This window comes from Ranitomeya variabilis, chromosome 2 (assembly GCF_051348905.1).
Source record: "Ranitomeya variabilis isolate aRanVar5 chromosome 2, aRanVar5.hap1, whole genome shotgun sequence".
In the NCBI taxonomy this organism is placed as follows: Eukaryota; Metazoa; Chordata; class Amphibia; order Anura; family Dendrobatidae; genus Ranitomeya; species Ranitomeya variabilis.
In genome coordinates this window covers 949,720,440-949,746,763 of record NC_135233.1, presented here as the reverse complement: position 1 = coordinate 949,746,763, position 26,324 = coordinate 949,720,440, and the positions used below count along the sequence as shown (strand labels likewise).

The 26,324-nt window shown below is 44.6% G+C and overlaps 2 protein-coding genes across 4 annotated transcripts in view; one reads left to right on the top strand and one right to left on the bottom strand.

The window, feature by feature from the left end:
• Window positions 1-26,324, top strand: part of RHBDD1 (rhomboid domain containing 1) — a 232,020-nt gene that overhangs the window by 82,659 nt on the left and 123,037 nt on the right. The gene's annotated exons all lie outside the window — the stretch shown is intronic.
• On the bottom strand, window positions 5,469-15,065 carry LOC143808280 (microtubule-associated serine/threonine-protein kinase 4-like). The gene is made up of 16 exons (XM_077290773.1): window positions 14,800-15,065; window positions 14,504-14,605; window positions 14,300-14,369; window positions 13,548-13,615; window positions 12,380-12,465; window positions 11,768-11,976; window positions 9,770-9,908; window positions 9,550-9,682; window positions 9,195-9,360; window positions 8,977-9,075; window positions 8,630-8,752; window positions 7,621-7,736; window positions 7,441-7,532; window positions 7,030-7,100; window positions 6,472-6,564; window positions 5,469-6,239 (listed from the first exon to the last, which is right to left on the bottom strand). Exons 1-16 carry the CDS (start codon window positions 15,022-15,024, stop codon window positions 6,142-6,144), a joined length of 1,890 nt encoding a protein of 629 aa, XP_077146888.1. The 5' UTR covers window positions 15,025-15,065; the 3' UTR covers window positions 5,469-6,141.

Sequence of the window (26,324 nt, the reverse complement as noted above, 5' to 3'; positions counted from 1 at the left end):
CATCTATGAAGGTTTTTGTAATTAACCTCATCATTCCTGGAGTGGTCAGATCTATTCCTTCATCTCTAAAGCTATTTTCTACCCCTAGATAATACTCATCTACTGATTGACCAGGTTTCTGAGCCACCACTCCCGTTGTTCCTCTCTGCCTCTGTTTCTGCCTCATGAAAATTATTAAGTGGTCTACAAACTGATTGCCTGATTCTACCGTTTGTAGGGCACCTTCTCCTGCTTGTCCTACTTGTCCTACCTGTCCTGCCTGTGGCCTATGTCCCTGTAGATATGCCAGTAATTCCTGGAAGAGACCAGGAGTCATTTTCATTCTACATAATTCCTCTCCATCCGCCCAGACTCCTGCGTGAGTCTGCATAATTTGCTGTATATATTGTGCAAATCTGACTGGAAACTGAGTGGGGTCTGGCGCGTTATGCAAGAGAGACATACCTTCAGCAGGGGACCAAGGGAAATATTGCCGAGTTTGATGATACCTAGTTCCCATTACCCCGTCAGCATTTGTTTCCCTAAAAGGTCTTGGTACTACCCTAACAGGAGCAAGTACAGTGCCATGTCTAGGCGCACCACAGGCTAGGCAATCATTCCTCCAATCTGGATTTTGTTGTCCACAGTGTGAACATACCCATCCTCCTACCCCACCAAGATTGGGATACAAGGCTGGAAATTGTTTTCCTCCTTCTGCTCCTCCAGATGGTACAAATGATTGGGCATTTGGATCTAGGTAAGAAGGTGGAATACATCCTTTCCTTCCTATAGACCATTTGAAAGTGTCTGGATCATATCTCCAATTTTCTTCTCTTGCTGTTTTTGAGACTTTTATCATGCAGTGCACAATATCTTCCCACCCATTATCTTTAACTATTCCTCCTCTTTCTTTATTTACTCTTTCCCATTCTGTGCTGAACATAAGTGCTTCTGAAATTCCCAATTTTTCTCTTACCCTTCTAATCTGCTTTCTGACTGTCTTTCCACATCTTTCCTGTATGATATCTGCTGCTTCCACTTGTCCTAAGACGGTTTTTGTCTGTTTATTTCCCATTTTTCTTTTCAATACTAGCTATGACTACCCTAGGTGACGTTTGGACAACCACTTCCTCTGTTGGTGGCGTCTCGTTGCCTTCTCTCCTAGGGAGCTAAAATATTGAAAGGCTCGTCTGCTCCGTTTCTTCTAATATGCAGGACGTACTTAAGTGCTATTATGCACGCAAACAGACTCAGCAACACCATACAGATCACAGAACTTTCTGTCTCAGTTAGCATACTTGTCCCAGGCTCATGAAACCGCGTCCTGGGCTCATTCTATCAAACCTTATCCAGAAATGAAGGAGGTTAAGCACTTATTGAGAGTCAAGCATGGGCGGAGGTCTCCTCGAAAGGACGCTACCACATGACCCAGTTAGGCTGACTTCCGTGTATAAGGCTTATACCCCAACTATTTCGGCTTATTTTCTACGTACTTTTGCTCTTCTTTCACAACATGCCACAACCTTCACACTGTTCACACACTGCCAGGGACAAGACTCATAAATCTATACAATATGGTAACCCGAGTTTTATAGGTATCTACTCACTACTAGACTAACCCAGCGTGACACGGCTCATAAAGATCTTTCGGATAATACAGGGCAGATAAAAGAGAACTAATAATGTCTCTTACCTGGCCAGGTTTTTTTTCCAGTTCATTTGCCGTCCATTATCCCAGATCTCCGTTGTCCGTATCCGCAGGTGAATCTCGAGCAAATACTCTCGCCTCGGGTCCCTGTTCGGGCGGCCAAGAAATGTTGAGTCCTTCTCCGTCCCTGGCTTCCTGGATGGGATCCAAATAAATAACACGCAGCACAAAGGTTGTGTGTTCATAGACAGGGATAGCCCTGGAGCCCGCGCCTCTCCTCACTGGGCGCTCCCCCTTCTTTATATAGATAAAAAGTTTAGACATTTTACAGACATGCGCACAAGCGCTCATATTTCACAATCACTTACAAAGCAAATCTTATTCTAGTGAAAAAGTTACAATTATTTGGCATGTAGATAAAAAGCTACAATATCAAGGAGGAATGTGCGCGTGATTACTAACAAAACAAAGAAAATGTCAAGTTTGCAGAAATATTTCTTGTTGTATACCAGATTTCTCAGGAAGAACACAAAATGGATTCCCCGGTTCAGTCTGATGGGACAGTTTTATAGGTCGGGTCGTTACGGACGCGGTAATACTGAATATGTGTACTTTTATTTTTTTGTTTTTTTTATTTACATAAAGAAATGTATTTATTAGAACAATATATATATATATATATATATATATATATATATATATATATATATATATATATATATATATATATTTTTTTATCATTTATTTAGGTTTTTGTTTTAACACATGTACATATATATTTTTTTCTTTACTTTGTCCCAGGGTGGGACATCATGCTATAGTGTCAAATCGCTGATCTGACAATTTACACAGCAATGTGTCAGATCAGCGATCTGACAGGCAGCACTTCAGGCTTGCTGGCGCCTGCTCTCAGCAGGCGCTTGCAAGCCACCTCCCTGCAGGACCTGGAAGGAGCCCCGGGGCCTGCGGGGAGGAGACGCTCAGAACAACGCGATCACATTGTGTTGTACCGAGGGTCTCAGGGAAGCACGCAGGGAGCCCCCTCCCTGCCTGATGCTTCCCTATGCCGCCGGAACGCTGCAATCATATTTTATTGAAGTGTTCCGGGGGTTAATGTGCCGGGAGCGGTCCGTGTAATAATCAGCTGACACCCAGCGGCGATCGGCCGCGCTCTCCCCGTGAGTGCGGCCGATCGCCCCTGACGTACTATCCCGTCCCTGGGAATTAAGTCCCAGGTCACCTCGACGTGATAGTAGGTCATATGGCAGAAAGGGGTTAACATCCTCATACTGGCATGCCTGACCTGGCATGTCACTCTCCACAAGGAGAATCTTTACCCCTTAGATCCCAGTCTTAGCCTCTCACCTAGCCAAATCAGATCTCATACTTTGCACTGATGAGGGGCAACACCCAGAAATTGAGATTGATTTGGCTTTTATCCTAAGTCATATGGAAAGGCTCGTTAAAGTGTAGATATTGACTTATAGGATTGCTACTTCCAATAGATGGCACTAGAGTTCAAGTCCTCTTCTTCTCTGAATAGACAATTGGCATATTTAATTTCTCAGAGGAGCATGCAAGGCATTTCATTCACCTCATACTGGCATGCCAGACCTGGCATGTCACTCCCTGCAAGGAGAAATCTCACCCCATAGATCTTACTCATACATGGGCAGTGCGCTCATTGTATGTACTATGTATAACCAATGGTTTCTACATTGGATAAGTTTGTTGCCGTCATCTCCCTGACTTATTTTTCAATATCACAAAATGTGTCCTCTACATGTTAATTGATTTCTCTTACAAAGATCACAGTTATAGTGTTCACACAGTTATCTGAGCATAATATGGGAGAGGTCCTCTTTGATTTAGGTTATTGGATTATATCATGTATGTGAGTGTAACTGCTCCTTTATGGAGACCATTAAATGGCTGGTTATTTTCTAAGGTTATGTTCTAGTCCCCCCTAGGTGATTGCTTGATCATTTCTACAGTATACTGCAATAATTTAGTAGGAGTACCTGTGCTAGCATGTTGGTGGCAAGGGCAGCAATTGCAACCCCGCCAGCACCCCGTGACTGCCGTAACCAGCTAGTCTGAGTCTGATTGCTTAAATAACTAACGTTCTGAATATTTAATCTGTTAGATCTGTTTGAGCTATTAGAGCCAGGTGCCAGCTGTATAACACAGCTGGCACCCCCTGTATGGAGAAGGCCCCACTCCATTTACCTGCAGCCGCCATATAGTATAAATGTACGTCATGTCAGGAAGGAGTCAAATAAATTAGTGTAAAGTAATGCTTAAACAGAATTTACATTTTATTCCTTATAAATTACACCACAAGGATGGAAATTGCTGAAATCACATGACCATGATTAGAATATATACACTGTTTTTTGTGGATTTTGAAGCAGATCTGCATCAATATCTACTTACAAAAACCTCAGTTTGAACGTTCCATTACATTTTTTACATAGCCTAACCATGCAACTCATTTAGTCTCATCTCTGCTCTTTCAATTTTTTTTCTACGTTGTAAGCAAATTGCTACAATATCCTCTGAGATTTGAATAGAATATAACAGAATATAACTCCAAGTAAATCAAACTTCTGTGAAATCAACTGTCCACTTAGGAAGTAACAATGTTTGTCAATCAATTTCACATGCTGTTGTGCAAATGGAATAGAAAACAGATGGAAATTATTGGCAATTATCAAGACACCCTCAATAAACGAGTGGTTCTGCAGGTGGGGACCACAGACCACATCTCAGTAATAATGCTTTCTCGCTGATGTTTTGGTCACTTTTGAATGTTGGTCGTGCATTCACACTCGTGGTAGCATGAGACGGACTCTACAATCCACACAAGTGGCTCAGGTAGTGCAGCTCATCCGGGATGGCACATCAATGCGAGCTGTGGCAAGAAGGTTTGCTATGTCTATCAGTGTAGTGTTCAGAGGCTGGAGGAGCTACCAGGAGACAGGCCAGTACAAGGAGATGTGGAGGGGGCCGTAGGAGGGCAACAACCCAGCAGCAGGACAGCTACCTCAGCCTTTGTGCAAGGAGAAACAGGAGGAGCACTGCCAGAGCCCTGCAAAATGACCTCCAGCAGGCCACAAATGTGCATGTGTTTGCACAAATGGTTGGAAACCGACTCCATGAGGATGGTCTGAGTGCCCGACGTCCACAGATGGGGGTTGTGCTCACGGCCCAACACTGTGCAGGACGCTTGGCATTTGCCACAGAACACCAGAATTGTCAAATTCGCCACTGGCACCCTGTGCTTATCACAGATGAAAGCAGGTTCACACTGAGCATGTGTGACAGACGTGACAGAGTCTGGAGATGCCGTGGAGAGCGATCTGCTGCCTGCAACATCCTTCAGCATGACTGGTTTGGCAGTGGGTCAGTAATGGTGTGGGGTGGCATTTCTGTGGAGGGCTGCACTACCCTCCATGTCTCGCCAGAGGTAGCCTGACTGCCATTAGGTACCGGGATGAGATCCTCAGACCCCTTGTGAGACCATATGCTGGTCCGGTTGGCCCAGGGATCCTCCGAATTCAGGACAATGCCAGACCTCATGTGGCTGGAGTGTGTCATCAGTTCCTGCAAGTTGAAGGCATTGAAGCTATGGACTGGCCCGCCCGTTCCCCAGACCTGAAACCGATTGAACACATCTGGGACATCATGTCTCGCACCATCCACCAAAGTCTCGTTGCACCACAGACTGTCCAGGAGTGGTGGATGCCTTAGTCCAGGTCTGGAAGGAGATCCCTTAGGAGACCATCCGCCGCCTCATCAGGAGCATGCCTAGGCGTTGTAGGGAGGTCATACAGGCACGTGGAGGCCACACACACTACTGAGCATTTCCACTGAAGTTGGATCAGCCTGTAACTTCATTTTCCACTTTGATTTTGAGCATCATTGCAACTCCAAACCTCTGTGGGATATTAGTTGTGATTTACGTTGATCATTTTTAGGTTTTATTGTTCTCAACACATTCCATTATGTAATGAATAAAGATTTACTGGAATATTTCATTCAGTAATATCTAGGATGTGGGATTTTAGTGTTCCCTTTATTTTTTTGAGAAGTGTATATATTGGTGGTACAAAGCAACAATGCTTTTAAAAGCACAAACACCTCTATGTATTTTTTTTTTTTTTACAAAATTCGGAGTGAAGTTTGATGAATACAAGAGAATCTCAATCAATATAGATTTTTTTTTTTTAATCAAGAATAGGATAGAGGGATAAAAGGTGAACAGAATCAGTAGACAAAAACATAGTCAGGAAGACAGCCAGGGTCAGATACCGGGTGATCAGGAAAAGCCAAGTCAGGCGAGCAGTATGGATACAGCGGAGCCTGGTGACAGAGGCATTACCGAAACATATCCAGGTAAAGACATTACAGTCAGAAGGCCACAGGTAGATGGTGATGGTCCTTCTATACAGGTCCAGCAGTGATGGAGGGTCTGCTGAACTTCAGGGTGCTAGATGTTGAGGCTTTACATCTTAGATGACACTAGGGCAACTGTGACAACATGCAAATAAGCGAGCAGCCCTGGATAATCCGCGCCGGCAGGATGATAGGATCCGGCGGAAGATGGAACCTAAGAGAAGAGAAATAAATATAATGTAAGTGATGGGACTCCATATTACATGATTCTACTGGGCGATCACTGAGGCCGGACAGCAGAGGAATCTTATTCACACAGATGTCGGGAATAACTGTCAGCCATCAGACATGTGACAATCCCATCACGGACATGACAACTGCTCCATATGAATTATTCTCACTGACTGACATACATCATACAACATGGAGCTGATTCTCACACTTACCTCGTCTCTTTTTCCCCTTTTTTACATTTTCTGAGTTTTCTTCTTTTATACTCAGATTTATTGCAGATTTTACTTCCTCCTCAGCTGGAGTTTCTGATTAGAAAGAAAAATAACTCTGTAAGAACATATTCTTATAGGATCTGCTCTGTCTCCTGTATATAGTGGACTTGTTCTAGTCCTATCCCCTATAGTCCTGATAATCTGGCATTACATCATAATAGAGCAGAATAAGTTCTATGTAACATACATGACCTAATCTGAGGGGCATTAGATGTGTCACTGATCTGGAGCAGTAAATGCCACGTGGCGCATCACTAATGAGCAATATTCTACTACAGGCCTTATAATGAGATCGATTCCAGGATGAAAAATCATAACTCACAGAATCCATAAAAAACCTCCTGGACAAAATTAGGACAATAGAGATACAATATGGGCCTATGGGCAACATAACTGGGATACATGTATCAGGGATAACACAGGAGACCTATTACAGAAAAAGCACGTGGAAATATTTGAGCCTTAAATTTAACATTCTCATGTTTGACATATACGTACCTGACAATGAGGAGAATGGCAAGCTGCTTATAGGATCGTCTCTATCAGGTTCACAAAAAGGTTCTTTCTGTCTGTTTGGGAGAAGAAAAACATGTAAATCACAAGAAAAGTTTGTTTCACTAGAAGAACATTGACTATAGGGCCTAATAGGACATATGACAGTCACAGTGGGGAAGGTTTTGTGCCCAGATCTACCTTCCATAGATCAGAGCCGAAGACAACTACCAATACTCTCTCCTACAGCGTGGCCAGCTGTAAATACGAATGACTGGCTGCTATTTTGGGTAGTTATCACCATGATTTTGGAAACCAAAAGCACAATGATCACTAATCATTGATTTTGTATTTTATGTATATGGTATTTGGTGCTGTGCACATACATCAGCCTGGAACTCGCCATATTCTACTCACATTTCTGATATATTTGTGCTGGATGCTGGAGTACACTGTGGAGGGGACTTGGGATCCTCATCATTCATTGTTCTGGTAGTGATGGTACAGAGCTAAATAAGGACAAAAACAAAGTATGATTTTTCTCTTTTACTTTTAAATGTTTATTTTTTACCTATTTTGGATTTTTTGATCACATACTTTAGAAAGCCTTTCAGAAGATGATGTAAAATTTTGAAACTCAAAGCTCTTGTTGTCCTCATTTGTGTCCCCTTCCTCATCCTCGGAGACCAGATGCTCTTCTATATCCTGGCGATCTACACAGGTAGTGAAGTGTTATTAGAGGTTGTCAGTATAACACAGTAATTTTTTACCACTAATATTAATGGGAACCAATTATTACAATTTAAGGAAGACAAGAAAAACAGTTACTTAAGGTACCGTCACATTAAGCGACGCTGCAGCGATATCGACAACGATGCCGATCGCTGCAGCGTCGCTGTGTGGTCGCTGGAGAGCTGTCACACAGACCGCTCTCCAGCGACCAACGATGCCGAAGTCCCCGGGTAACCAGGGTAAACATCGGGTTACTAAGCGCAGGGCCGCGCTTAGTAACCCGATGTTTACCCTGGTTACCAGCGTAAACGTAAAAAAAAACAAACAGTACATACTTACATTCCGGTGTCTGTCCCCCGGCGCTGTGCTTCTTTGCACTGTGTAAGCGCCAGCCGGAAAGCACAGCGGTGACGTCACCGCTGTGCTTTGCTTTACGGCCGGCACTGACACATTCAGTGCAGGAAGCTCTGAGCAGCAGCGCAGACGCCGGGGGATGTCACAGACATCAGAGGGTGAGTATTTAGTGTTTTTTTTTTTTACATTTTACACTGGTAACCAGGGTAAATATCGGGTTACTAAGCGCGGCCCTGCGCTTAGTAACCCGATATTTAACCTGGTTACCATTGTAAAACATCGCTGGCATCGTTGCTTTTGCTGCAAACACGACGATACACGCCGATCTGACGACCAAATAAAGTTCTGGACTTCTAGCTCCGACCAGCGATATCACAGCAGGATCCAGATCGCTGCTGCGTGTCAAACACAACGATATCGCTATCCAGGACGCTGCAACGTCACAGATCGCTATCGTTATCGTTGCAAAGTCGTTTAGTGTGAAGGTACCTTTAGTCTAGATGTGTCTCCTTTTACTTACTGATAAATAAGCTGGTGTCCACGTCAGATGCAAACTGAGGAATGTACTCCGGCTTCTGACTTAGAAGGTTGCCAAAGTCTAAGTCACTCAGGAATGGATGGCCTTTGATCTCAAATGCTCCTCCTTGAAAAAATTAAACAAAAGTGATGCGGACATTGTCAGAGACTGCTTCATTTCTGAACAGTTTAACCTAATCTGGACTAATGACATAACTGAGACAACATGAAGGAACATGACTGAAGCTCATATTGTGGAGAACTAGAAATGGAGGAGCTGATAGAGACGTCTTGATCCTCATGGGCATGAGTTATAAGTGTAATATGTGAATATTAATAGTATTATATTACCTGTCCCAAGTCTATCTGCAGGCTTTTTTCTGAGCAGCTCAGTAATTAGGTTCTGCGCATCGGGGGGAGGAGCGAAATCACAATCCCAAATTATGCCTCCTGTAATACAGAAAATGACAAAATACAGAAAATAAAACCTCTTTACTGGACTGTAAAATAAAACAAAGGAAATGAACCAATGTAACCAATAACCGCAATGGTCAGATTATTCTTCTTACCATTGGTAACACTTTCATAAAGCTCAGTTAGGGAATCTCCATCAAATGGCAGAAATCCCACGAGAAATTCATACAAGATGATCCCCATTGACCACCAGTCAACGGGTCTTCCATATCCTTCTTTCAGGATGATCTCTGGGGCGAAGTAATACGGGGTCCCACACATCTGGAAACGACAGAAGAAAGAGAAAAGATTAATGAAACGTTTATCACGCCAAGTTTTCGCCATAAACACACAATGACAGAAGATAAAATATCAGTGGAAAAGTTCTCTAGAAATGAAGAACATAGAGAAGAGACAATAGTGTGATGAGATTTGTAAAGAGCAAGCCGAGTTCCTGTAAGTGCTACCAACCTCATGGTCCATGAACTCTCTGGTGATGTCCTCCGCTAATTCCTTGTAGATGTTGGTTTTTGGTATCATGATACCAACTTTTGAAAGCCCGAAGTCGGTAACTTTAATGTGTCCAGAAGATGTAATCAGGAGGCTGTGAACGAGAAGATGCTTTTAGCCTCACAGACTATGATAATACGTGATTACTTCCCCTCTTTATTATAGTACAAGGGGCACTTACTTTTCCGGCTTCAGGTCTCTGTGCACCACACCATAACTGTGGAGGTATTCTACAGCAAGGACCGCTTCTGCAAAGTACAAGCGGACCAAGGGGACAGATAGTGGACCCATGGTGTTTATAAGGGTCTCACAGTCTCCACCTATAGAAGAAAGAAAATATGACCGGTGAGGGGTTTATACAGCAGATCACCACGATATATGATGAGAAGTGAGTGGAGACATTAGGGCAAGAGATAATATATATGCAGATATAATGTATAGTGCACATTATATTAGACTGAATCAATGGAGGAATGTCGTCCATGTAACTAGTAACATAAAGTGATGTCACATCTCGTCTACAGCTGGAGATACTGACACGCTCAATGTGGACACACAGGGAGATCACTCCGACAGTGGTGTTAATAGAAATGACAGGGCCCCATAGTAAAAGTTCTAATTTCCCCCTCTTAAAAAACCTTATTGTTCTCGACTGCACCAATACACCTTTCTTGATCATTTTAGAGTATGAAGATCTCAAAAATTCCCCAACCTATCACACACTGTTAGGTATCCCCACAGTTAATCCTCCTTTATACAGTTTAACCTTACACATACAGTGTAACACCTGTCAGTCTGATGCCCCCCTCAGTATTGAACCAGTCACAGCCACCTACTCAGTATAATGTCCCCAGCAGGCCCTCACACAATATAATGTCCCCCACAGGCCCTCACACAATATAATGTCCCCCACAGACCCTCACACAATATAATGTCCCCCACAGGCCCTCACACAATATAATGTCCCCCACAGGCCCTCACACAATATAATGTCCCCCACAGGCCCTCACACAATATAATGTCCCCCACAGCCACCTACTCAGTATAATGTCCCCCACAGGCCCTCACACAATATAATGTCCCCCACAGGCCCTCACACAATATAATGTCCCCAGCAGGCCCTCACACAATATAATGTCCCCAGCAGGCCCTCACACAATATAATGTCCCCCACAGGCCCTCACACAATATAATGTCCCCCACAGACCCTCACACAATATAATGTCCCCCACAGACCCTCACACAATATAATGTCCCCCACAGGCCCTCACACAATATAATGTCCCCCACAGGCCCTCACACAATATAATGTCCCCCACAGGCCCTCACACAATATAATGTCCCCCAGAGGCCCTCACACAATATAATGGCCTCCACAACTCCCCACTCAGTATGATGGCCCCCATAGCCAATCAAACAGAATGAGGCACCCCACAACACATCACTCAATATGAGGACCCCCACTCAGTGTAGGGGCATTCACAGTCACCAAGTCAATATGGCGACATACATAGTCCATCATAGCCTCTCACACAGCACGCCATTCAATATTATTGGCCCATCCATCCCCACCTTTCAGGAATTATGGCCTCTGCAAACCCCACTACTCAGTATTATGGCCCTCACCAACCCCACCACTTAGTACTATGGCCCCCACCAGCCACACCTCTCAGTATTATGGCCCCCATAACCACCACTACTTAGTATTATGGCCACCACTAGTCTCACCACTCAGTATGATGGCACCCCCCAGCCTCACCACTCAGTGTTATGGCCCCTACCAGACCCACCCCTCTCAGTATTATGGCCCACAGTCCCACAAATTAGTGTGATGACCCCATCAGCCCCTCCTGTGCAGTGTAAGTACTGAGACTCCACACTGCAGGTGTAATTCAGTATTGTGACGTCAGCACACCTGCAGTGCATGGAGTCTCGGACCCATCTGAGCAGGCTGAATCATGGATCAAGGAGCCTTTGGCTCTGAAATTGTGATGACAGGTGAAGGAATTGGGTCCAGTGCCCCTGCACACAGATCAATGAATTTCCAGTCATCTTGGTAATAGATAACCTATAGTCGATGCTCTTTGGGGATGTAACCATACTAGTTATCCTAATTTTATAAGCGGTGATAAGATAGAACTAGCCATGGGCTGAATACAATACAAAATACATGTCCTACCTCCTACATACTCCATGACCATACACAAGTGAGATTTAGTTGGAAAGGAGCAAAGCATGGAGACCACAAAGGGACAATCAGTGAATGTTAGGATGTCCCGCTCCAGATAGGCCCTTTTCACTTTTTTTGGAGTGTCTATGTTCCGCTTGGTCATTTTCTTCAAAGCAAAGATCTGGTGTGAGTCTTTATGGTGCACCAAGTAGATAGCCCTGGAGAGAAGGAGAATCCATGGTTTATAATGAATCAAACAACATCTATAGAAATCATTATCTAATTGTTAAAACTTATGTTTAATGCTAGAAGATCGGGTGTCACTAGAAATCCATCAGAGAGCACTGCATAGATCACCTATGGGAGGTCTGCAGAATGCCACGTCTGACGGACCCTCACCCAGGTCACATTAGAGATGAGCAAATCTACCTAAGTTATTCTTGGGCAGATTCGCTGTATTTGCCCAGTAGATATGATTAATTCCAAATAAAAGTTTGTCCAAATTGAAAGTGCTCCAATTGCTCCCTCCATACCCCAAGACATAATAAATGGAGGTGAGGGAAGGTGCAGAGCACAGAGGCGCACTGTCATTGGGAACCCTGAGAAATGTGGATTACTCACCCAAAATGTCCACTGCCGATCAGTTTAGTTGTTTCATAGTCGCTTTCATGCGGCTTTCTTGTCGGGGTCAATGATTTAATCACACTCTATAAAAATAAGAAATGATGTTAAGATATAGGAACCACTGGAAAAACTTCTCCCTCCTAGATTATGTCCCAACTGATATCACTGATCCGATTGTAGGAAACAAGACAATCTTAAGGCTATGTGCACACGTATTCTGGTCCACTGCGGATTTTTCCGCAGTGGATTTGATAAATCTGTAGAGCAAAAACGCTGCGTTTTTGCTGCAGATTTATCGCGGATTTACCGCGGTTTTTCTGCGGATTTCACTGCGGTTTTACAACTGCGGTTTTCTATAGGAGTAGCTGTAAAACCGCAGCAGAATCCGCAGAAAGAAGTGACATTCTGCGGAATGTAAACCGCTGCGTTTCCGCGCGTTTTTTTCTGCAGCATGTGCACAGCTTTTTTTGTTTCCCATAGGTTTACATTGTAATGTAAACTAATGGGAAACTGCTGCGGACCCACAGCTGCGGATCCGCAGCGTTTTCCGCATCGTGTGCGCATACCCTAACGCTACACAGACAAGGATGTAATTTAAGGGGGATCCTCCAGATACCGATCATGAAGAGATCACAGAGGAGAATTTAAAGGGGATCTGTCAACAGAATTTTACTATGTATTCTGAGCTCTGATGATGTAGCGGCTGAGATTCTGATTCCAGTGATATATCACTTACTAGTCTGTGTCGTTGTTTTCATAAAATCAGTGTTTTATCAGCAGGAGATTATCACTAGAGGACTATCTGTCTCGTGACATGTAGTCCTATTGCTCTGTCTAACTCCGCCCCCACCACTGAGTTTTCTGCCTATACACTTTGTACACAGAAAGCTGCCAATTACTGGAGTGGCCAGCGTTATACAGAGCTCAGCATTCAGAGCAGAAAAATTGGTGATTTCATCACAACTGCTGCACCCAGGAATGTCATTATTACATTGCTGGAATCAGGGTCCCTGCCTCTACATCCTGCTGCACTCGGATGGGATGGTAAAAACCTGGTGACAGATTCCCTTTATATTAATGCTATTGCTAATAGAGGCGACCCATGGTGATGTGGGGGATAATACTGGACATGTCTTTCACAGACATCTCCCTCTATGATACTTACACCGACAGATTCTTGGATCTCCGGGATCTCACAGATTCTACTGTCAGGATCCGCCAGCACAGTTGTATCTAAAGTAGTGATAAAAAGATGAAGAGATAAAATCTATTAGACAATATTATTATTATTTATTTGTATAACACCCTTAATTCCATGGTGCTGTACATGAGAAGGGGTTACATACAGGGTTATAGATATCGTTTACAGTAAGCAGGTTTACAGGGACAGACTGGTACAGAGGGGAGAGGACCCTGTCCTTGCGGACTTACATTCTAATCCTACATACATAATACAGCGACATAATACAGAAATGACAAGATGTCTGCAAATAGTAAGAACGCTTCTTATATAGGGATTCTAGATATGGATAAATGTAATATAAGTGATGGAGGAATCCTCCAATCATCCCATAAATGAGGACCCCCACCCTCACCGTACATGTGAGCGATGGTAAGAGAGCTGAGGGATAGGTGCCATATGCAAATTAGGCTGGATGTGCAATGGGGGCGTGTCACTGTACTCGGATTTCTTCTTCCGCCCCAGTCCCCCCCCCCCCCCCCCCCAAAAAAAAAAAAAAACAGCATAATTTTTATTAGCGGAAAATGGCCTATACCATCCGTCATCCGACTGCTTCCATATGCAGAAATGTGGTGAGCGGCGGCCATTCCACAGAGTAGAAAGAGTAAGTGTAACATTATCCCCTGCTCTCTGCAATATCTGGACATTTCTTGTAGAAGGTTGGGGGATGGGCTCACCTGGAATCAGATCGCTGCACGGCCCCGGGATCAGATGCTGCCCATCTTTGGCCTCGCCTTCTGCTGTTTCCTGATGGATACAATATATGTAATTAATATGTGGAACCTTACACTAAATCATCACACGCATAAATCAGGACTAAACCGGCATTTCCAGATGCAGCCACTTGTGACTACACAGATGAGAAGACGATGGCTCCTTACCAGGCGTTCCAATGAGCGAGCCGGACGTTCCAGCACAGACAGGACTTCATCGGCCAGTTGTTTAATAAAAGCCAAATCTCCATATTGAGATCTTTCTTCAGCCTATAAAGAAGAAAAGAAAGAAAAAGGGACATTTTGAGATGAGAAAGGTCACAGAGGAGGCCGCCATTGTATGTGACATTGGCCCCTCTCTCTGCAGAGACAATGACTACATAGATGGGGACTCGTCGTGGCTTATACTGGAGGAAAGCAGAAACGTCTATGCCACCATTATTATCTGTACGGAGAAGATTTACCTGCTGTACTAATGTCCTGATGTTCTGAAGTAAATCAGTCACATACTCTGAGGTAAGATGACCTTGTTGGTATTTGGTCAGGCAATTCCTTACTAGCTGCACCACCAGCCGGTGAGTGAAGCTGAGGACGCCATCGGGTGGTAGAAGCACAGTGCTAGGGCGATTGTTGTGAAGAATCCGCCATAGTGCTTGTACCTGAAGATAATCTAGAATAAATCCAGCCATAGCGAGAAACTGCAAGAGTGCGTTGTCACCAGCTATAGAGCCAAAATGGCACCCGTGACCCTGTGCACATTGTATAAGTAGCGACTGTCGGCTGTGATGTCACAATGCGGAACAATCACCAGTGATGTCATCATGGAATCCGGTGATGGAATCTTCAAGGGGCGGCTCTGCACAAATAGATGCTGCCTAGCAAGATGTGAAGTGGAAGCACCATAGAATTAAATTAATCTCAATCAGAAGCGTAGCTTTGCTACCACGCGGTCAAAATAGGCGGCTGCCTGGGGCCCCGCTCTCTAAGAGGGTCCGCCGGTAGCTACGCTGCTGTTAAGTGTATGGGCATATGGCGCGCCCCTACAATAAAGCTGTGCAGCAGACTCGATCTCCCTGCACCGCCACCCAGCCGCTATTGAATGCGTGAGCCGTGGGGGCCCGGTACCAGCATCGGCCCCCCGACCGTCATTGCAAGTTCAACTGTATTGGCTGTCGGCTGAATGCTGACACAGATGAAAGCAATGATGAGACCGCTCCCTCTGCCATCATTCCCCCTGATGTCAATGATGTAGACACCGGCAGGGAAAGCGATTACATCATTGCTTGGCCCCCACTGTCCTGACAAGTACAGTATGTAGAGTCTGCCTTTGGGGAGTGCATTATATTACAGGTGCTTCTCACAAAATTAGAATGTCATCAAAAAGTTAATTTATTTCAGTTCTTTAATACAAAAAGTGAAACGTGTATATTATATAGAGTCATTACAAACAGAGTGATCTATTTCATGTGTTTATTTCTGTTAATGTTGATGATTATGGCTTACAGCCAATGAAAACCCAAAAGTCATTATCTCAGTAAATTAGAATACTTTATAACATCAGCTTGAAAAATGATTTTAAAATCTGAAATGTTGGCCTACTGAAATGTATGTTCAGTAAATGCTCTCAATTCTTGGTCGGGGCTCTTTTTGCATCAATTACTGCATCAATACGGCGTGGCATGGAGGCGATCAGCCTGTGGCACTGCTGTGGTGTTATAGAAGCCCATAACATACGGAGATCTAATTATATGGGGGTCTCATGCAGGACATGGAGATGCTATGGTGGTCTCATGCTGGATATTGGGAGGCTGTTTGTGCCTCATGCAGGAGATAGGGTGTCTATGGGAGCCCTGTCTGTGGGGCTCATGCTGTATATAGGGAAGCTGTGTAGGTCTTATGCTCTATATGGGGAGGCTGTGTGGGGGCTCTTACAGTATATAAGAGGCTGTGGGGGACTCATACGATGCAGAGAAGGGGCTGCATTATGGTTCAAACGATATCTAGGGGGATGTCAGCATACTTAATTTTGCTCAATATTAAGTGATACAATTAATATAATTATCAATAGTATAATAATTCTAATTAATACATTGATATTAATATTGAGCAGAATTAATTTCAGCCTATTGGTTCGGGTCCTCCACAACAGTTTTGGTCTCTCATTTGGCCCTTCGGGAAAATTAATTGCCCACACGTGTTTTAGAGGTTTCTTTTACCATTTAGAGGGCACACAGACAATAAGTGCAGTAATAGGGACACATACGGCATCAATGACTCAGCATTGGGATATCAGCAGGATGAGGAGTTTGTGCAGGTTGGGAATAGATTGGGACAGTGCAGGAAATGTGAGAAGTCAAATGTGTCTTTGTTGTAATCTCTGCAGCCAAGTCCTGGCTGGAGAAGTTGTTGTGTCGGTCTGGACTAGAGATGAGCGAATATGTTTGGAAAATGAACGCCAAACATATGTTCGGCACTAATATGGTGCATTCGGATTCGTGATCGGTAAACACGAACATTTTTCTTAAAATCGGAAAAAGTCGGTAACATTCGGTAAAAGCGCAGGAAAATAATTGCGTTGCCACTAAAGTATTTTAAAGTAGATGATGGATAGATAGAAGAAAAGCCGTCAATTCATCTGCCGAGTACAGTAATATCACAGCGTGACAGGTTAGAATAGAATAGATGCATACACATAGAATATATATATATATATATATATATATATATATATATATATATATATATATATATAATAGATGTCAGTGACACACACATATATACTGCATATGTATAAATATTAGATACATAGATACAAGAAAAGCCGGCAATTCAGCAGCCGTGTAGTGTAAAATCACAGCAAGAGACAACAGGATAGAAGAGATGACTTACATACAGTAAATACACAAAGAATAGGTAGATGTACAGATGTATGTGATAAATACAATTAGCACAGTGTGTGTGCAGCTTACTTTAAATGTATTTAATAAAAATAAAATATTATTTTTCTGCAAAAAATGGCATAGGCTCCCACTTAATTTTCGTAGCTAGCAGAGGGAAAGCCGAAGTCTGTGGGGAGATGTTTATAGCCTTGGAAGGGGGTAATACCCATGGAGCTTCCCAGGCTATTATTATCAGCTCACAACTGTATACTTAGCCTTTACTGGCTGTTAAAATGGGGGACCTTAAAAAAAATGAAGTGGGGGACCCCCTATAATTAGTAACTAGCAAAGTCTATGTAGACAGCTGTGGGCTGATATTAAAAGCCTAGGAAGGGGGTCATGGATACTGCCCCCCCAGGCTGAAAACATAAGCTCTCAGCCGGCCCAGAAAAGGCGCATCTCTAAGATGTGGATTGGTAGACAATGAGGAGGAGGAGAAGGAAGAACAAGAACTACTTTCATATGCTATAGACGGTACTACAAGACAGCTGTCATACCATCTGTTCAGCGTGGATGGCCTAAGGATGAGGAGGAGGACAGCATGGTCAATCGTCCTGGTGGTGAGGACACGGAATTCTTGCCTGTTAGCAGTCTGGCTTGCATGGCTGACTTTATGTTGCGCTGCATTTTCCATGACCTTCACATTATTTAAATTTTCGGTGATACTCATTACTGGTTGGTGACACTTCTAGACCCACGCTACATGGAGAACTTTCAATCTCTTCTTCCCAAGGCAGAGAGGTGTACTAAAATGTTGCAGTACCAGAGGGCCCTTGTAGCGGAATTGCTTAAAAAATTCCCATGTGAGAACGCTGGCAGCAGACGTCAGAGTTTGTTGCACAACCAAGGAGTCCAAGCAAGAGAGACAGAAAATCCAGCTCAGGCAGGGGAATAATGGCAAAGTTCTGGGGCAGTTTTCTCAGACTCTCCCATCGTGCCGACACAGGGACAAGGGGTGCTGTCACAAGAAGTGCAATGTTTGGGAAGATGCTGAGGGAGTACCTTGCAGATTGTGCAAATGTCCTCTGGGATTCCTCTGTGCCTTTTAATTATTGGGTATCCAAGCTGGACACGTGGCATGAACTGGCTCTCTACGCCTTGGTGGTCCCGGCCTGCCCTGCTGTTAGCGTTCTGTCAGAGCTGGTTTTTAGTGCGTTGGTGAAATTATAACAGATAAGTGCATCCGCCTGTCAACTGAAAATGCTGACAGGCTGACTCTTATAAAAATGAGATGTACGTATATTCTTCCCATTTATTCTTATATTTTCCATTTTTCCTATCTCTGGACCATCCTCTTATGACCTAGTTAGTATACCTCTCCAATATAAAATATTGAAATACTGTTATATTATATTTTTATTTATAGCCCTGTCTCTGAGCTGTTGGTAAGGACCAACATATCTCGTTGGACACATTCTGGCTTCATATCTATGAACCTGTGTTCGCCCCTCCCTTTTGTTATTTTCTTTCATAGGTGGATTCCCATCCTTCATTCACTTGTTTGATTTCAGTATGATTGATCATCTACTATATAATTGTCTAAGGGTCACTTCCGTCTTTCTGTCCTTCTGTCTGTAACGGTTATTCGTTCGCTGATTGGTCTCGGCAGCTGCCTGTCATGGCTGCCACGACCAATCAGCGACGCGCACAGTCCGGAAGAAAATGGCCGCTCCTTACTCCCCGCACTCCCTGCCCGGCGCCCGCATACACCCCTCCAGTCTGCCCTCACACAGGGTTAATGGCAGCGGTAACGGACCGCGTTATGCCGCGGTGTAACGCACTCCGTTACCGCTGCTATTAACCCTGTGTGACCAAGTTTTTTACTATTGACGCAGCCTATGCAGCGCCAATAGTAAAAACATCTAATGTTAAAAATAATTAAAAAAAATAAAAAATGATTATATACTCACCTACGCTGCCTTTCCCGCTCCTCGCGATGCAACCGCCACGTTCCGTTGGCACGGATGGTCTGGCAGAAGGACCTGCCGTGACGTCACGGTCATGTGACCGCGACGTCATCACAGGCCCTGCACGCCTGCGCGAGCAGGCTGGGACCGGAAGCACAGGCGACAGAACTACAAGTATGGTGAGTATGTTACAGCTACAAGGGGCCCTCGGATCGGAAGGTGAGTATGTTTATTTTTTATTTTTTAACCTGTCACATACGTAGCTAGGCAATATACTATGTGGCTGGGCAATATACTACGTGGCTCTGTGCTGTATACTACATCGCTGTGCAATATACTGCGTGGCTCTGTGCTGTATGCTATGTCACTAGGCAATATACTACGTGGCTGGACAATATACTATATAGCTGGGCAATATACTACGTCGCTTGGCAATATACTACGTCACTAGGCAATATACTACGTGGCTGGACAATATACTATATAGCTGGGCAATATACTACGTCGCTTGGCAATATTGTTATGACCCCAATGGCGAGGGTCTCAGAGATATCAGCAAGTCTGCGAAGTACAAAAATCCAGCTCATAGGGCAGTGGTAACTGGGTTGACCATATATCTACTCCTAACGCCAACACTAGAAGTAGCCGGGGAACATGCCTACGTTGGTCGCTAGATGTCACGCGCCAGCCGGAGAGCTAACTACCCCTAGAAGAGGAAAACAAAGACCTCTCTTGCCTCCAGAGGAAAGACCCCAAAAGTCGGATAGAAGCCCCCCCACAAATAATAACGGTGAGGTAAGAGGAAATGACAAACACAGAGATGAACTAGGTTTAGCAAAGAGAGGCCCGCTTACTAATAGCAGAATGTAGTAAGATAACTTATATGGTCAACAAAAACCCTATCAAAAATCCACACTGGAGATTCAAGAACCCCCGAACCGTCTAACGGCCCGGGGGGAGAACACCAGCCACCCTAGAGCTTCCAGCAAGGTCAGGATACAGATTATATACAAGCTGGACAAAAATGCAAACAAAAACAAATAGCAAAAAGCAAGAAAGCTGATTTAGCTTAATAACGCAGGAACCAGGATCAGAAGACAAGAGCACTACAGATTAGCTATGATATCAACGTTGCCAGGCATTGAACTGAAGGTCCAGAGAGCTTATATAGCCAAACCCCTGACCTAACGACCCAGGTGAGCATACAAGGGATGAATGACATACCCAGAGTCAAATCACTAGTAGCCACTAGAGGGAGCCAAAAGGTAAATTCACAACAGTACCCCCCCCTTAGTGAGGGGTCACCGAACCCTCACCAAGACCACCAGGGCGATCAGGATGAGCGGCGTGAAAGGCACGAACTAAATCAGCCGCATGCACATCAGAGGCGACCACCCAGGAATTATCCTCCTGACCATAGCCCTTCCACTTGACCAAGTACTGAAGCCTCCGCCTGGAGAGACGAGAATCTAAGATCTTCTCCACCACGTACTCCAACTCGCCCTCAACCAACACCGGAGCAGGAGGCTCAGCAGAAGGAACCACAGGCACAACGTACCGCCGCAACAAGGACCTATGAAATACGTTGTGAATGGCAAACGACACAGGAAGATCCAGGCGAAAGGATACAGGATTAATGATTTCCAATATCTTGTAAGGACCAATGAAGCGAGGCTTAAATTTGGGAGAGGAGACCTTCATAGGAACAAATCGAGAAGACAGCCATACCAAATCCCCAACGCGAAGTCGGGGACCCACACCGCGGCGGCGGTTGGCAAAACACTGAGCCTTCTCCTGTGACAACTTCAAGTTGTCCACCACATGATTCCAGATCCGCTGCAACCTATCCACCACAGAATCCACCCCAGGACAGTCAGAAGGCTCCACTTGCCCCGAGGAAAAGCGAGGATGGAAACCAGAGTTGCAGAAAAATGTCGAAACCAAGGTGGCAGAACTAGCCCGATTATTAAGGGCAAATTCAGCCAACGGCAAGAAGGTCACCCAATCATCCTGATCAGAAGAGACAAAACACCTCAAATACGTCTCCAGAGTCTGATTAGTTCGTTCCGTCTGTCCGTTAGTCTGTGGATGAAAAGCGGACGAAAACGACAAATCAATGCCCATCCTACCACAAAAGGATCGCCAGAACCTGGAAACAAACTGGGATCCTCTGTCCGACACAATATTTTCAGGAATGCCGTGCAAACAAACCACGTTCTGGAAGAACACAGGAACCAGATCAGAAGAGGAAGGCAGCTTAGGCAAAGGAACCAGATGGACCATCTTGGAGAAACGATCACATATCACCCAGATGACAGACATGCCCTGAGACACCGGAAGATCCGAAATGAAATCCATAGAGATGTGTGTCCAAGGTCTCTTCGGGACAGGCAAGGGCAAGAGCAACCCGCTGGCACGAGAACAGCAAGGCTTAGCTCGAGCACAAGTACCACAGGACTGCACAAATGACCGCACATCCCTTGACAAGGAAGGCCACCAAAAGGACCTGGCCACCAGATCCCTGGTGCCAAAAATTCCCGGGTGCCCTGCCAACACCGAGGAATGAACCTCGGAAATGACTCTGCTGGTCCATTTAGCAGGCACAAACAATCTGTCAGGTGGACAAGAGTCAGGCCTACCAGCCTGAAATCTCTGCAACACACGTCGCAGATCTGGAGAAATAGCTGACAAGATAACTCCTTCCTTAAGAATACCCACAGGTTCAGCGACTCCAGGAGCATCAGGCACAAAGCTCCTAGACAGAGCATCTGCCTTCACATTCTTAGACCCTGGTAAATACGAGACCACAAAGTCAAAACGGGAGAAAAACAATGACCAGCGGGCCTGTCTAGGATTCAGGCGTTTAGCAGACTCGAGGTACATCAGATTTTTGTGATCAGTCAAGACCACCACACGATGCTTAGCACCCTCGAGCCAATGACGCCACTCCTCAAATGCCCACAACTCCCGATTGCCCACATCATAATTTCGCTCTGCCGGCGAAAACTTCCTAGAGAAAAAGGCACAAGGTCTCATAGTAGAGCAACCAGGGCCTCTCTGCGACAAAACGGCCCCTGCCCCAATCTCCGAAGCATCCACCTCAACCGCTCATTTCTAGTCAGGATTCTATCACATTGCATTAAATCAGGTGCCTGTTCAGACAACACCATGAGGGAATTTGCGGTTTTGCGCTCCCGCAACCGCCGGTCAATTTGAATTGCCAGGGCCATGGAATCATTCAGACCTGTGGGAATGGGAAAACCCACCATCACATTCTTAATGGCTTCAGAAAGGCCATTTCTAAAATTTGCAGCCAATGCACATTCGTTCCACTGGGTCAGCACGGACCATTTCCGAAATTTTTGGCAATACACTTCAGCCTCGTCCTGACCCTGAGACATAGCCAGCAAGGCTTTTTCTGCCTGAATGTCAAGATTGGGTTCCTCATAAAGCAAACCGAGCGCCAGAAAAAACGCATCAATATCAGCCAATGCCGGATCTCCTGGCGCTAGCGAGAAAGCCCAATCCTGAGGGTCGCCCCGTAAAAAAGAAATAACAATTTTCACTTGCTGAGCGGAGTCTCCAGAGGAACAGGGTCTCAGGGACAAAAACAATTTACAATTATTCCTGAAATTTCTAAACTTAAATCGATCTCCGGAAAACAGTTCAGGAATCGGTATCTTAGGTTCTGACATAGGATTTCTGGTAACATAATCTTGTATGCCCTGCAGACGAGCAGCAAGCTGGTCCACACTTGTAATCAAGGTCTGGACATTCATGTCTGCAGCAATCACAAGCCACTCAGAGGTTAAGGGGAAAAGAAAAAAAAATGAGAGAGAGAAAAAAAAAAACAAAACTCAGAACTTTCTTTCTTATAATCCCGCTTCTGCAATGTATTTAACATTTAATACTGGCCTGGCAAACTGTTATGACCCCAATGGCGAGGGTCTCAGAGATATCAGCAAGTCTGCGAAGTACAAAAATCCAGCTCATAGGGCAGTGGTAACTGGGTTGACCATATATCTACTCCTAACGCCAACACTAGAAGTAGCCGGGGAACATGCCTACGTTGGTCGCTAGATGTCACGCGCCAGCCGGAGAGCTAACTACCCCTAGAAGAGGAAAACAAAGACCTCTCTTGCCTCCAGAGGAAAGACCCCAAAAGTCGGATAGAAGCCCCCCACAAATAATAACGGTGAGGTAAGAGGAAATGACAAACACAGAGATGAACTAGGTTTAGCAAAGAGAGGCCCGCTTACTAATAGCAGAATGTAGTAAGATAACTTATATGGTCAACAAAAACCCTATCAAAAATCCACACTGGAGATTCAAGAACCCCCGAACCGTCTAACGGCCCGGGGGGAGAACACCAGCCACCCTAGAGCTTCCAGCAAGGTCAGGATACAGATTATATACAAGCTGGACAAAAATGCAAACAAAAACAAATAGCAAAAAGCAAGAAAGCTGACTTAGCTTAATAACGCAGGAACCAGGATCAGAAGACAAGAGCACTACAGATTAGCTCTGATATCAACGTTGCCAGGCATTGAACTGAAGGTCCAGAGAGCTTATATAGCCAAACCCCTGACCTAACGACCCAGGTGAGCATACAAGGGATGAATGACATACCCAGAGTCAAATCACTAGTAGCCACTAGAGGGAGCCAAAAGGTAAATTCACAACACAATATACTACGTCACTGGGCAATATACTACATGGCTGGGCAATATACTACGTCGCTGGGCAATATACTACGTCACTGGGCAATATACTACATGGCTGGCCAATATACTACGTCGCTGGGCAATATACTACGTCACTGGGCAATATACTACATGGCTGGCCAATATACTACGTAGCTGGGCGATATACTACGTGGCTGGGCAATATACCACGTGGCTGGGCAATATACTACGTCGCTGGGCAATATACTACGTGGCTCTCTGCTGTATACTACGTCACTGGGCAATATACTACGTCACTGGGCAATATACTACGTGGCTGGGCAATATACCACGTGGCTGGGCAATATACTACGTGGCTGGGCAATATACTACCTGGCTGGGCAATATACCACATGGCTGGGCAATATACCACGTGGCTGGGCAATATACTACGTAGCTGGGCAATATACTACGTCACTGGGCAATATACTACGTGCCTCGGTGATGTATACTACGTCACTGGGCAATATACTACGTCACTGGGCAATATACTACGCCACTGAGCAATATACTACGTGACTGGCCAATATACTACGTGGCTGGGCAATATACTACGTGGCTAGGCAATATACTACGTGGCTGGGCAATATACTACGTGGCTCTCTGCTGTATACTACATCACTGGGCAATATAATACGTCACTGGGCAATATACTACGTCACTGAGCAATATACTACGTCACTGAGCAATATACTACGTGGCTGGGCAATATACTACGTGGCTGGGCAATATACTACGTGGCTGGGCAATATACCACGTGGCTGGGCAATATACTACGTCACTGGGCAATATACTACGTGGCTGGGCTATATACTACGTGGCTGGGCTATATACTACGTGGCTGGGCTATATACTACGTGGCTGGGCTATATACTACGTAGCTGGGCAATATACTACGTCACTGGGCAATATACTACATCACTGGGCAATATACTACGTGGCTGGGCAATATACTACATGGCTGGGCTATATACTACGTGGCTGGGCTATATACTACGTGGCTGGGCAATATACTACGTGGACATGCATATTCTAGAATACCCGATGCGTTAGAATCGGGCCACCATCTAGTATATATATATATATATATATATATATATATATATATATATATATATATATATATATATATATATATATATATATATATATATATACACACCGTATATACTCAAGTATAAGTCGACCCCCCTAATTTTGACACAAAAAACTGGGAAAACTTAATGACTCGGGTATAAGCCTAGGGTGGGAAATGCAGCAGCTACCGGTAAATGTCAAAAGTAAAAATAGATACCAATAAAAGTAAAATTAATTGAGACATCAGTAGGTTAAGTGTTTTTGAATATCCATATTGAATCAGTAGCCCCATATAATGCTCCATAAAGTTTATGATGGGCCCCATAAGATGCTCCATATTAAAATATGCCCCATATAATCCTGCGTAGAAGTTAATAATGGCCCCATAAGATGCTCCATAGACACATTTGCCCAATATAATGCTGCACAATTGTTGATTATGACCCCAAAAGATGCTCCATAAAGATATTTGCCTCATATAGTGCAGCACAAACCTTGATTATGGCCCCATAAGATGCTCCATACAGACACTTGCCCCATATAATGCTCCACAAACGTTAATTATGGCCCCATAAGATGCTCCATAAAGATATTTGCCCCATATAGTGCTGCACAAACATTATGGCCCCATAAGATGCTCCATACAGACACTTGCCCCATATAGTGCTGCACAAATGTTATGGCCCCATACAGACACTTGCCCCATATAGTGCTGCTCAAACGTTATGGCCCCATACAGACACTTGCCCCATATAGTGCTGCACAAACATTATGGCCCCATAAGATGCTCCATACAGACACTTGCCCCATATAGTACTGCACAAACCTTATGGCACCATACAGACACTTGCCCCATATAGTACTGCACAAACCTTATGGCCCCATACAGACACTTGCCCCATATAGTGCTGCACAAACCTTATGGCACCGTACAGACACTTGCCCCATATAGTGCTGCACAAACGTTATGGCCCCATAAGATGCTCCATACAGACACTTGCCCCATATAGTGCTGCACAAACGTTATGGCCCCATACAGACACTTGCCCCATATAGTGCTGCTCAAACGTTATGGCCCCATAAGATGCTCCATACAGACACTTGCCCCATTTGCTGTTGCTGCATTTAAAAAAAAATCACATACTCACCTCTCTGTCACTCAGGCCCCCAGCACTTCCAATATTCACCTGACTTCGTTTCCGCGCCGCTCCATCTTCACGTCTTCTGCACTGACGTTCAGGCAGAGGACGCACACTAACCACGTCATCGCGCCCTCTGACCTGAGCGTCACTGCAGAAATGCTGAAGACGGAGCGGTGCCGGAACGAGGAGCAGGTGAATAT

Bases quoted from the DNA above. Each gene is read 5' to 3' on its own strand.
- LOC143808280 (XM_077290773.1), bottom strand. From the start codon at position 15,024: ATGGCTGGATTTATTCTAGATTATCTTCAGGTACAAGCACTATGGCGG. The intron at 7,737-8,629 runs GTAAGTAAAAGG...CTACCTGTGTAG, and splicing joins GGACACCAGCTTATTTATCA to ATCGCCAGGATATAGAAGAG. The intron at 7,101-7,440 runs GTGAGTAGAATA...TCTCCCAAACAG, and splicing joins AGCACAAATATATCAGAAAT to ACAGAAAGAACCTTTTTGTG.